The following is a 12585-nucleotide window of genomic DNA, read 5'->3' on the forward strand; positions in this document are numbered from 1 at the left end:
CACAACTCTTCCCTACCCACCCAGCTCTGGGATCCCTACACCTTCTCCCTCCCCATTGTTGTTCCTTCCTCTTGGATGTGTGTGTATATACATATACACGCACACCTCCTATCTGATTTCTATTTTTTGCATCCTACGAAGTGGGATGCAACCCAGGAAAGCTTATGTCTGCAGAAATTAAATGTGTTAGTCTTTAAAGTGCTACAGGGCTCTGGTTGTTTTTACTGCGCTCACTACACAGTTCAGAGGCTGCCGCCATGCCAGTCGGACCCGTTTCCCTCCCACCGGTTCTGGAGGGGGCCAGGCTTAACCCGGCTGCAGGGTAGCCGCTGTGGGTGGCGGCAGCAGCGTGAGTTTTGTTCCTATCGTGTGCGGCCTGCAGAGCTCGGCCGCAAGAGAGCGTAACGGGCTGCACGTGCTGGCGGGGCGCGGGCCTGCCTACATGGGGCCTGGCGGCGCGCGCCTCTCTGCTTCCGGGGGCCGGCCCCAGCTGGAGCCCGCCCAGCAAAAGCCAGCGCGTGGCTGCAGCAGCCGGCCCCGGCCCGCTCGCCGCAGCGTGCGTAAGGGTATGGGGCCAGCAGGAGCCTAGGGGAGGGTCCTTGGCCTCGGCGGGGCCTATGAGCGCGAGCATTGGAGCCGGAGCGCCCGCCCAGGGGCGGCTGGCGCGGAAGCCTAGGCCCACGTGGGGGGCGGCCGGGCTGCTCGCTGCTGCTGGCGGCTCACACGATCGGAGCCGCTCTAAGCGCAGGAGGAGCCGCCGCGGCCGGCGCCCGAGCAGTCACCAGCACCATGTCCCCCGCCCAGATCCTCTGCGGCAAGACGGCCTCCGCGTACGTAGCCCGGGCCGGGGGGCAGCGGGTGCGCGGAGGGGGAGTCCCTGCTGCCGCCTGGCAGCGCCCCTGCGGGAGGCCAGGCCAGCCAGGCATTGCTGCCTCTGCTCCCAGCTCCCTCCCCGGGGGTGTGGGCAGCCGTGCTCCGTCCGCGGGCTGCCTGGGGGCTCTCCGGACACGGCATCTGCACGGTGCAGGCAGGAGACGGGAGCGGGGACCCGAGGCTGGCTGGGAGGGACTCACCCAGCCTGTTTGCCAGGCCGAGCCGCTGGAAAAATTGACACCCCGGAGGTGGGGGGGTGACTTCGCCGGGCCTCAGAGCCCGGGAACATCGCTACCGCTACTCCTGGCCCCCGGGCCCAGCCCTGCAGCCAGATCGGCTGCCCCGACTCTGAGACTCCTGTCTGCCACGTTTCTGTGGCGGTGTAGATGCTACTGGGAGGCCTGCTTTGGAATCATCCCATGGACGGTGCTGCTGTACGAGGGCCCATAAATACTGTTACACCAGATTTGTTTTTTAAATGTTGGCTAGTCTTGAGCTTTCCTGTGCCCCAGGGGATCGCTGTGCAGACAGGATGGTTTCTGGTAAATTCCTCCTCCCCCCCAGGTTGGCACTCTCTTGGCTGGTGTCTGCTGTCAGTCACAGAGGAAGTCAAGGTGCATTATAGAACGCTGGCCCGTTTCACCCTTGTACTAACAGCGCACTGGTCCACGGGCAGGGTGACTGGAAAGTCCTAAAGCGGCACCGTTTGGGAAAGAACTGTTTTTAAAGAATCTTCAGAAGTGTTTAAAAACAAGTCATTTCAGAGGACTTAAAAATAACTACGCTATCGTCTACAATAATTTTCTCTCTCCTTAATTTTGTCTCTTTCTTTCTCTTTTACACCTTTGGCCTAACATTACTCTAGAGGCATGTGACTGACTGGCATTTGGTATCAATCCTCATGCTGAGATAAGTCATCTGCCTTAATGTTTGCAGTATGGTGAATTCCCTTCTTGGTTTTAAAACAGTCCCTTCTCTGTCTACTGTTAGGATCCTTTCTGGATTTCAGTAGGTGGGAAATGTGGGCGTATGCAAGACCTATATGTTGTACTTTTAGTTTGCTTTTTTCTCTTATCCCTTGCCTATCTCATTACTGCTAAATATCCAAGTGGAATGAAAGAGCTCAATGTTCTTCCCTTATTCCTTGAAAGGCTTAGTACTAAACACTATATAGTGTTTACATCTTCAGAGGGCTGTACAAATATTAGCCCTATGTGAGGTATCCCTAGGTTACAGTGGAGACAACTAAGGCCCAGTTGTTGAAGTCAAAAGTTACTTCTGATTCAGGGTGAGACCTTGGGCCAGAATTTTCAGAGTGTTGAGCTTTTGCAGCTCCCGTTGACTGAAGCTGAAATTGTGGGTGCTCAGCACTTCTGAAAATCAGGCTAAAAATGTCTTGAGTTGGGCATCTAAAATCAGATACCGCTTCATAAAATTTGGACGCAAGGGACGTATCCAAGTGAGTTAGTGGCAGAGTTGGACTCTCAAGTTCCCGTTTCTTAGTCTCTTGTGCAGTCCCTAATACCATGCTGCATCGTGTTTATGGGATTCTGAAAGCTGGCGTTCTCCGAATTTTACACTTAATGCCTGCCTGCAGCGTCTAGTGGTAACACTGAGGAAGTTTGCATGGTACTGCTGCAGACTTCTCTTACGTTTGGCACAGAAAGTGGTCCTGAGTGGTAGCAGATCGTCATGGGCCATAGTTGCAGTTTTAAACTGATTTATATGTCTCTGAAAAGAGTGGAGTATTTAAAATAACTCTACTAGTTTGATACAGTGGGTACTTTTTTGCATATTATCATTATAATATGATAATAATTAGAGTATTCAACTTAAAGATCAAACTTGCTAATTTTACTAGCAATATATTTTACATTTGTCATTTCCCTTAAATTGATAAATCTACAAGGAAAACTTTACTACATGATATTTGTATTACAGTAGCACGCAGAGTGAGATTGGGACCACATTGTGCCAGGTGCTGTGCAAATACCTAGTAAGAGGCAGTCCCTTCTCTGAACAGCTTACAATCTAAATAGAAAAGGCAGACAAAAAGTGGGGGAGAGACTTAATTTACCATCTGTAAAATGGGAATAATTCTAAGTGACTTGCCAAAGGTTACACAGGAAATCTGTAGCAAAGCTGGGAATTGAATGTAGATCTCCTGAAACCCTGTCCCATGCCTTACCACAAATAGCCATTTTTGTCATAGCTCAAATGTTTGCTCCTGTAGTCCATTAATACAGTAAGACAGAAGTAAGGGCTTTCATTTGGAGGTATTGGTGGGATGGAAAGTACCAGATTTCAGCTAGAATTTTTTTTAAATGAAGGAGGTTGAAGAAAGTGGCTCCATACCTTGTAACTTTCTCTTCTGGATCCTATAGAGAAATGTTATACCAAAGAGTTCTGATCACCCTTGACATGGGACAAAGTTCAGGAACAGGGGTGTTTTGAGGAAATCAGAAGCATGTAATCGAAGGTCCAGCAAAGGCCTGTGAATAGAAAAAGAAGCATAGGGGTGTGTTTTTCAAGGATGCAATGATTGTTTATGTATAGGGAACTCACTTCTACCACAGCTTGTAAAGTCAGGTTGGAGTGTGGTAATCACTTTGTTTTTGTAATGTCATGGCTTTATCCTTTTATCAGGCAAAGAGTCTATTTGGATGTCAGTCAAATATTTATAGACTAGAAGAATCAGATAACAGCTACACAATTCTGTGTGTAATGGAAGTTCATAAGTACGGTGAATGTGAAAAAGGTGAGGTGAAAGTTAAAAGGACACTCAACTCCATTTTTGAAAAAAGCAAGATAAAGTAGTTTCAGGTATTACACCTGCCCTGCAGTCCCCCTTCCAATTATTTTGGTTTTAGAATCACATTTTCTTCTTTTTAAACATCTGTATTCCTAGTGCTACTGCCACTACCATCACCAGGGGAAACTGATTGTATGGGATGATAGTGAAGCTAACTATTCTCAAAGTGCTGGCAAAAGCACAAAGGAAATGAAAATAATCTGTTAGATTCAGCAATTTTATGTGACTTGTGACCATAGTAAATGGGAAAAATTCAGGCAGTTTTGTGTGTGGGGGGAGTTAAGTTAAAAATCCTTCTGAAAGATTACTTGACTCTTTCTGGCCCTCTCACGGCCCTCTGGCAGTGTAGACATAGCCTTAGTCCTGTTCAAAGCAGGTCTAAGTGACACTGGTAAAATCACTGCTGGTTGGTCTATGTTTGTATTCCTGGCATTGCTAGCAACAATGGGGAATCTTCAGAAAAGGCAAGTTGTAGATAAGGCCATGGGTGGAGTTTGGGGGTCCCCCCTCAAATTTGATGGTTTTTTTAACTCCTGCCCTCCGTGCTGCCCCCCTGCCAGGCATCCTGGCCTCAGTGGTGTACCAAGGGAGGGGACCAAGCCCCCGGGTGCCAGACTTGGGGAGGAAATGGGGCGCCAGCCGGGCCCTTGTGGCAGGAGCTGTCCCCCGCTGACATCCCCTCACGTCGCCCCGGCCCAGCTCCTTCGTCGAGCCCAGCGCAGGGCTGGAGGCGAAGGTGCTGGGTTGGCGTGACAGCCGGGGATGTTAGCGGGGGAGGCGGTTCCGCTGAGAAAGGCCCGGCTGGCGCCCGGGAGCATGGCCACCTCCCTCGGTACTCCACTGTTCCCCTGGCTGGCAGAGGCCCCTGCCCAGCTGTGAGCACCTGCTCCCAGCCCAAGGCGCAGTGGCATACCGGGGAGGGAGGTGCGATGCCACTGGCCTGGAGGGGTGGGGCCGGCCAGGTCCTCTTCCTCAAAACGCCCCCCTCCCACTGACATCCACGCTGACCCAGCCCCGCACTGTGCTCGACTAGGGATGGGAACTGAAGGCCGGGTTGGTGCGGCTGCCAGAAATGTCAGCGGAGGGGGGGAGGGGCAGTTCCTCTGAGGACGTCCTGGCTGGTGCCACACATACACACCTCCTTCCCCCGCCCGGCCAGCGCCTGAGGGCATGGCCTCCTTGGTATGCCACTGCCGCCACAGAGGAGTGGGGGAGAGCGGGAAACGGGCCCACAGACACCCTCCCCCTTCTGGGCGCTGCCGCTGACGGGGCCGGTCCTGCTGCCCCCATGGGATGCCCTAACCTCCCTACTGCTTTCCCCCCCCTCCAATTAAATATTCAAACTCTGCCTATGGATAAGGCCTAGATTACGGTCTAATATATCAGTAACACAAACACGGTTTGAGTCCATACTTAACACTCATAGCCATGCAATCCTGGCTAGCATGATTCAAGCAGCAACCTACAAAACTGACCGTGCTAAAGTATGGTAGCATAACAGTTTTCGAACAAATTGTGTTGTAACTCTTTAGTTCCACCTGTCTACACTGTGGCTCTATTGGCAAATCTCCCATTTAGTTCAATGAGGCTAGAATTTCACCCTGGGTATAACTGGTTTGTTTTGTTTTTTTGTATTTTAAAAACACATCTCTCTTTGTAGAGATATGACCAGCTAAGCAGATGGCATCTGAACTGTCATTTTATAATATGGACACGCCCCAAACATTTCAGGGGGGTTGGGTTTCTTACTTCCAGCTTTTGCATCTTGCCATCTACCTATCTTTTCCTCAGGTTTTTGATACTTGGTGTCTTGTTTCCACAACAGAAAGCCCTGGCTGAAGGAGTGTGGTTTGTGACCCCTCCCCTGTGCTGTAGAAATCATCTCAAAATGAGTTTGATTTCTCCGCCTTTTCAACCCACGACATGAACTGCCATTCCAAGGTGCCGTTAGTCCATAGAGTTGAAATCTTTCACGCTTCCTGTGGTGGAACAGATTAAATCAATCATGGCGCCACAATCCGGACAGAAAACCTTGCAGGCCCGGCTCTTGTGTACATCACAACAGTCTCTATTATAACATCTAAATCTAGACATTCAAGGCCATATATTCACTCAAAGGCTCATTATACTGGGAAACCTTCCTAATGTAGATGCATTTTATACTGGCCAAAAAAGTCTTTTTGGTGGTATAGCTTATATCAGTGCCCTCAACAAAATAAGCTATACAGGCAAACTAACTTCTTTGCTGGTATATTTAAGTCTACCCTAGGATTTCTGCCAGCATGGATGTGCCGGCCAAAAAAATCACACTCCAACCAACATTGGTATGCTGGCAACATAGACCGGGCCTAAGCATATACTCAACACTGAACAGCAATCAGGTCTTCTAGAAGTGAACAGCCTCCCCCTGGAGAATAGCTATCTGTTTCAAGGGAGGAGAGAGTAAGTGACATGCCCAAGATCACATAGTGAATCAGGGGTAGAGCTGAGTCTAGTCCCATGCTCTGTCCCCTTGCTTAGTGTTCTCCCTGTTTCTGAGAACTAACTTAGGCCTGGTCTACACTTAAAATTAGATTGACCTAGCCACATCACTGAGAGCTGTGAAAAATTTTGTGCTGTAGTTAAGTCAATCTAACCCCCAGTGTAGACGCGGCTAGGTTGATGGAAGAACTCTTGGAGAGGCAGATTATCTACATTGATGGAAAACCCCTTCCATTGCTGTAGGAAGCGTGTTCAGTATGGCATACTGTATTGTCCATCACAGTTTTCAGAGATCAAGGACTTTCCAGTCCTCACAACAATCATATGAAGTAGGAAATCATGGCACCATTATCTTACAAAATGTGAAACTTGTTTGGTTTTTTTTTTTTATTTCTTTGACTTTATAAGATCAAATGAGAGAGAGACGCACTGCAGGAAGCACTTGTTTCAGCTCCCAAATTCATTTAAGAGCTAACCCCAAGCATAGAGCACATTGCAACAATCAGATCTGGAGGTGACAAAGGTGTGAATCGCCATAACAAGATCTGCATACAAAAGAGAAACTTTCTATCTCCTGGCCGGACAGAATGAAAGAGAAGCCCTCCCAGCCACTTCTGAAACCTGATAATCAACCGTAACTGGGGAATCCAACCAGATCCCCAGATAGTGAGCAAAAACTCTCAATTTAAACAACCAAAAATTTCTTAACGTTGATCCTTATTATTGAGGCATCTTCTGGAGGATTGGGGAAAGCAACAGCACCTCTAATCTATCCGGATGGGGCATTAGGTTGCTTGCTGTCAGACATTTGCCAGTTTTCACCCGAACACCAGGAAAGGTGCTTAACTGTGTTTATCTGAGTTGAAAGAGACAGAAACATACAGCCCTGAGTCATCAGAATCCTGATGGTCCTGTAACCCCTGCTCCCTCACTAATTATCTTAGCTACTCATGTACAGTATCATGTGGTGGTGTAGTGGGGTTTGTGTATGTGGGGATGTATGATCATCTCCTAATTTTAATTAATTATTTTCCTCCCCTTCAAAAGACTTTAAAAATCACTCTCATCCATTTCCTTTGGTGTTTCTGGTAGTCACTTCAGAGCAGGGAGTTTAGTTTATAAAGGCAAGTCACATAATTTTAGGGAGGAAAAGGCTAAAAGAGTCTTTTTAAACTTTGGAGCTGAATACTTTGAGCATATATACATACTTAGGGCCACATCCAGTCCTTGAGCTGTGTATGCCTTTGATATGTGCAATGTGGGAGTGAGGTTGTGGAATGGAAGTCGTATATGATTCTTACTGCTGAAGTAGTAAAGCTACTGCAGAATATCTCTAGTTCAAAGTGAACTGCAGGGTGTCTGGGTGTTTGTTTTAAAAGCAAAAAAAATTCACCTTAATAATAATATATTTCAAAACAGAGTCCTCAGTAGATAAGAGCTGGTTTTTCCAAATATTGTTTTAAAATGTATTTATTTGTAATTAAATCTGTAGATTTAAACAACCAACATTTTCTTAATGTTGATCCTTTATTAAATAAACTTCAGCATGTGTGGCTTTTACTTTTGCTTGCAATCAAAACAGTGCAGTTGCTTTTTAGCAAACACTAGGTGGCCTTATAACAAATGAGGTTTTTAGATTTATGCTTGGAGATCAGTAGGCACTGGCACTTCATTAAGTTTTCTAATCTTACTTTCTTATATAGTTGGAGGGGAAAACTGATCCAATCTTTATTATTATTATTATTTTTTTTTTACAAATGCAATTTGAGTTGAGGTAAACCACGGCTCCTGATTCTGTATTGAATGAATGAATACCACAATATTCTGAAGTCCTCTAGTTAAGAAAATAGAGGGAAACTAAGTTTTCAATGAGAGTTGGATTGTGTCCTAACTTTACAAAGTGGACAGATCTGCACTGAAGACTTTTAATGTATCCTTTACAGTTTAGATCCTGCACATGCTTAAGCACGTGCTTAACTGTATGTACAAGTAATCCCATTTGGGGGACTACTCACAGTTCTTGAATTTTTGCAGAATCAGGAACTCAGCTATTTGTCGGATCAGTAATTTACCACGTCCTGGGTTAGCTTCATGACTTTCAGAGCATTTCAGGTTTCACTGGCACTGTGCATACACTTTGTTTCCAATACAAGTTATCTCAGGGGTTTTTCCTTTAACAAGCATATGTCTTTTAAAATACTTTCATATTTATCAGTATTAAGCAATATTTAGCTGCTTTATAAAATTAAGAAGGGATTGTAATAAAAACATGTAACCCTCTTATATAGCATTTTTTATCAATAGATCTCAAAGCACTTTACAAAAGAGATCAGGATTTTTATCCAGATGGGGAAACAGAGGCACAGAGAGATAAAGTGACTTGCCCAACGTCACCCACCAGGCCAATGCTCGAGCTCGAGTAGAACCCAGGTTTCCTGAGTGTCCCATTCCAGTACATTAGCCATGGGGACGCTGTCTTATTAGATAAGGGTGGTTGCTTGCTTGTATAATCTGCATCTTTAAAGATTCATAATAGGTAACTGCAGCCATTCACATGTGTAACTTCCCCATAGTGGGGATGAATGTTCATTTTGATTGTCTTAAGGTTTTACATTGCCACCCAGGAGCTGAGTGATTCTAAAGCTCAACCTTTTTAAAATCACCTTTTGGTTCTGTGGACACAACTAATGGCACCTGTATCGCAGGGTTCCCACAATCAGGTGAACAGGCCTCTAAATGAGTGCAATTTCACATTGGTCCGTTAGAATAAAAAAAACAAGACATTGACAGGATATAATACCTTTATAATGACCAAAAAGTTACTAAATAGTCAGCAAACTCATAGGACTCTCAGGCTGGGTGTTATGTTAAACAAAAATAGTAAAGGGGAGGGGGCGTTTTTCAGAAATGTAGAATAAGTAACAGTAATTTCAGAATTCAAATTTTTTTCATGGCTCGTGAGATTGTATGGGATGAGGGATTGTGGTATGTGTGTGGGAGGGGACCCATGTTACAAGTTTGTACTGGGCCCCAAAAAATTATGCATGGGCCCTGACTGTTACAGCACCTAGAGACCAGGGCCCAGTTGTGCTAGGCACTGTCCTGACATAACAAAGAGATAGTGCCTGCCCCAGAGAGCTTACAGTCTCAGTGTACGCATAGGTAACGGGGTGCAAACAAACAGATGAGGCACAAGGAAACAATGAGATGATACTGATCAGCCTGAAAAGCAGTGTGGCAGCAAACCAGTGCCTAACTCTTGTTGAGTGTTTTGTAAACATTACAGTGGGAAGGGAGGCTGTGTGGAGGCCTGCCTGACAGCCAGGACCTAGAACAATTGTTTTAAAAATGGGATGAAAACAGAACTCTCATACTAAAGTCTCTAGTCAAGAGACTGAACAGTTCAGCCAGAAATTCACATCTGTGTAAGCACCAAGAGCCAGACCCTCGGGTCCACCTGAGCTCCCGCAACTTCTCCACTCTCTGCTTGATCTCGGAGGCAGCAGCAGGCTGGTTTGCTCTCCTCTGGTGCAAGTTATAAAAGCCACAGGGCTACTCCAGACTAGGCCTAAGTTGCAGGAATGCAGTGCCCCTTCTTGCCTCTGGCCTCCCCTGGGTTGGGGCCACGCTGGTGGCATAGTGCCAGCTCCATTGGCTTTACAGCAGCCTGGCATTCCCTTTTGCAGCAGGAATCCCATGTTGCCCCTTTGTGTGAGCCCTTTCCGATTTCTGCTATGGGAGTGGAGCTGGAGCAACGGCTCTTATTTAGTGCCTTTCATGTAACATCCATCACCATGGTATCTGAGCACTTCACAGACTGACTTTTGCAACACCCCGGTCAGTTAGGATAGTGCTGCTGCTAGTTTGGGAACTGCAGCAGTGTTCTTCTGTCCAGTGCCATCTCCTTGGCTGTAGACACATATATAATGAAGTTCTGTGTGTTTAACCCATTGGATGTTTGGAGTCCACACAGACTTCCCTCATGGGAAAACTCTGGATTGATCATAAACGTATACTTGGTGAGAACTAGCTACTACACAGGCCTAGCAAAACCCTGAGTATACCCGGCGAATCACCTGTAAACTGAAACATTAAATCTTTTCTCCAGCATCTGGATGAAGGACTGAAGTCCTCGACCGTGAACATGGGTGTTGGTAGCTGAATCACTGGTTTTGACAATCATGAGTAACTAGTAGTAACTGTTTCATGAAAATTCAAATTCCTATTACCAGTAGCTATGCACTTAGGCCAGATTGTCACTTCATTCCCACTGATTTCTATCGGAGTTAGTTACCTAAGTACCTCTGAGGATCTGGGCCTTAGATACCTTATGTTTTGACTTGCTTTAGACTGTTCTGATTGTCCTCTCCCATGAAACTGGTTTGTACTGAGTGGAGAAGACTGCAGGCAGGTGTGCTTTGGTGCATCATATGTTTGTACACTTTGGGGTAGGGAGTCAACACATCCGGATGGTTCTCTGAAATGTCAATTACATACTTTAAACCTTTTTATTTTTCCTGTATCTCTTGAATGCCGTGTAACTGTTGTGAGGGTGAGAGAACTTAGAAGTATAGGGTAGGATTTTCAAAAGCCCCAAGTGATGGAAGTGCACCAGTACTATCGGAAGTCACTGGGAACATGTGCACCTGTCACTTGGTGCTTGTGGAAATCCTACCCATGTTTTTTATCCATGTATTGATTCTGTAGGTCTTGACTTACTGTTTCATGAAAATTCAATTTCTTGGTTAACTTCTCCTTTTTTCCCTCCTCACCCCAGGCAAGTAAGAGAGAGACTGAAGATCCAAGTTGCTCAGATGAAGGAGAGAGTCCCTGGTTTCAGACCAGGGCTTGCAATTTTGCAGGTATTATTGCCTTCTTTAAAAACAAACACATGAAAAAGCCCTTCTGCTCTGTAATGCTTATTGTAAGGCCATGGAAAACTGATCGTCTTCACCTGAAACTACTCAAGAAAATAATAATGCTTTAAAATAAAATTCCCTACTGAATACAACATAGGTTTTTAATGCAGTGATATGATTATCTGTGTGTCAATTACTGGTGCCCAAGAAAAGTTCCCCCCAACCCTCTGACCTTCCCCTCAGTCTGAATTGATTTGTTTTCATTATCCATCTTTTAGTGTGGAAACTCTTCACAAATATAGACTGCTGCACAATCCCTGTATTATTTACTATCAGCAAACCACGCTAATAGACTCTGTTTTGTGTCTTTCTATCTTATATGACCCCAAGATACACCAGCTCTTGTAATTCCCACAAACATAGGTTGTTGCATCAGAAATCAATTTAATGATGTGAAGAGTATTTGGGTGATTGATTCAGTTCTTGCTGGTAGGGAATGTGATAGAGAATGAAAAAGTTTAGGTATAATGAATATAACAAAATGCTGCCAGCTGTAGTCTGTCTTTTCCATGGCTCTCCATCCAAACATAAAAGCCATCCTGCAAGCCCAAATGGTAATATTAGTGTGAGTGAAAGTGCAGGCCTATGCATTTGATAGAATTCAGTGTCTTCTCTTTGCCACTGTGAAAAATTGAAGTCGCTGGTCAGAAGCATTTTTCACTCTCAAATTGAGTAGCTGTAAAGAGCAGCTGTCATGTCACAGGAATGAACGTTGTGGGTGGAGAGAACTGATGGGATTTGAAATTAATGTTTACAGAAATGGTCTCTGTCCTTGTCAATCTTCCTTTCTCTCTTGAACAACTCTTCTCTGCCATTGTCTGTCAGTTCTGGAGATCAGACTGTTATGTTGTACACAATGTACACAGAATGCTCTCCTCTTTCATTCTAAGGACCTGATAAGAATCTTAAATGTTACATATGAAGAACTTCTGTCCTCTCTTTTTAGGGCTTTTATTCCATTACTTTCAATGGTCATCTCTTTGCAGAAATTTTATGTTCAGACTGTTAGGAGAAGGGGAAGGTATTTTATTTCTAATTTTGTAAGTGAAGTTCTCTTGCTTGGGAAAGATGATGAACTGACAACTCGGGAAATTGAAATCCCCTATCTACTGAACAGCTGAATTACAGGCATCATTGTAGGTGAGTGTTAGACACCTACCGATTTGGTCAGCTTAATGTACTCTCTCTGCACACATGGACATCATGCATTAGTCTTCTTGGTATGATGTGTAGCTGTCAAGTGGTGCTGTTATCATAGACACAGGGATAAACAATAACACCATCAACATGTTAAAATAAGCAACATTGAAATGTTTACATTTGTTTATGTTAATTTAATGACTCTGTGTATTATTTGAAGACATAAAATTAGATTTCTTTGTGACCTCAGAGCATCACAAAAACAATCTAAATGTTAAAACAAAATCCAAAAATAAATTTGTACAGGACTTTAGAAATGTCACCAGCATTATTACATTTCAATGTCAACATCGTTATCAT

General features: G+C 45.1%; 1 protein-coding gene across 1 annotated transcript in view; it reads left to right on the top strand.

Annotated features, from left to right (window-relative positions):
* Window positions 1–697: 697 nt before the first annotated feature.
* Window positions 698–12585, top strand: part of MTHFD1 (methylenetetrahydrofolate dehydrogenase, cyclohydrolase and formyltetrahydrofolate synthetase 1) — a 68562-nt gene continuing 56674 nt past the window's right edge. Inside the window, exons 1-2 of the mRNA XM_067554925.1 lie at window positions 698–830; window positions 10944–11028. Coding sequence (XP_067411026.1) covers window positions 790–830; window positions 10944–11028 — 126 coding nt within the window. The 5' untranslated portion in view covers window positions 698–789. The remainder of the gene's footprint in view (window positions 831–10943; window positions 11029–12585) is intronic.

Source organism: Emydura macquarii, unplaced genomic scaffold (genome assembly GCF_026122565.2).
Source record: "Emydura macquarii macquarii isolate MOO-44397 ecotype Brisbane River unplaced genomic scaffold, CSIRO-AGI_Emac_v2 contig_1551, whole genome shotgun sequence".
Classification (NCBI taxonomy): domain Eukaryota; kingdom Metazoa; phylum Chordata; order Testudines; family Chelidae; genus Emydura; species Emydura macquarii.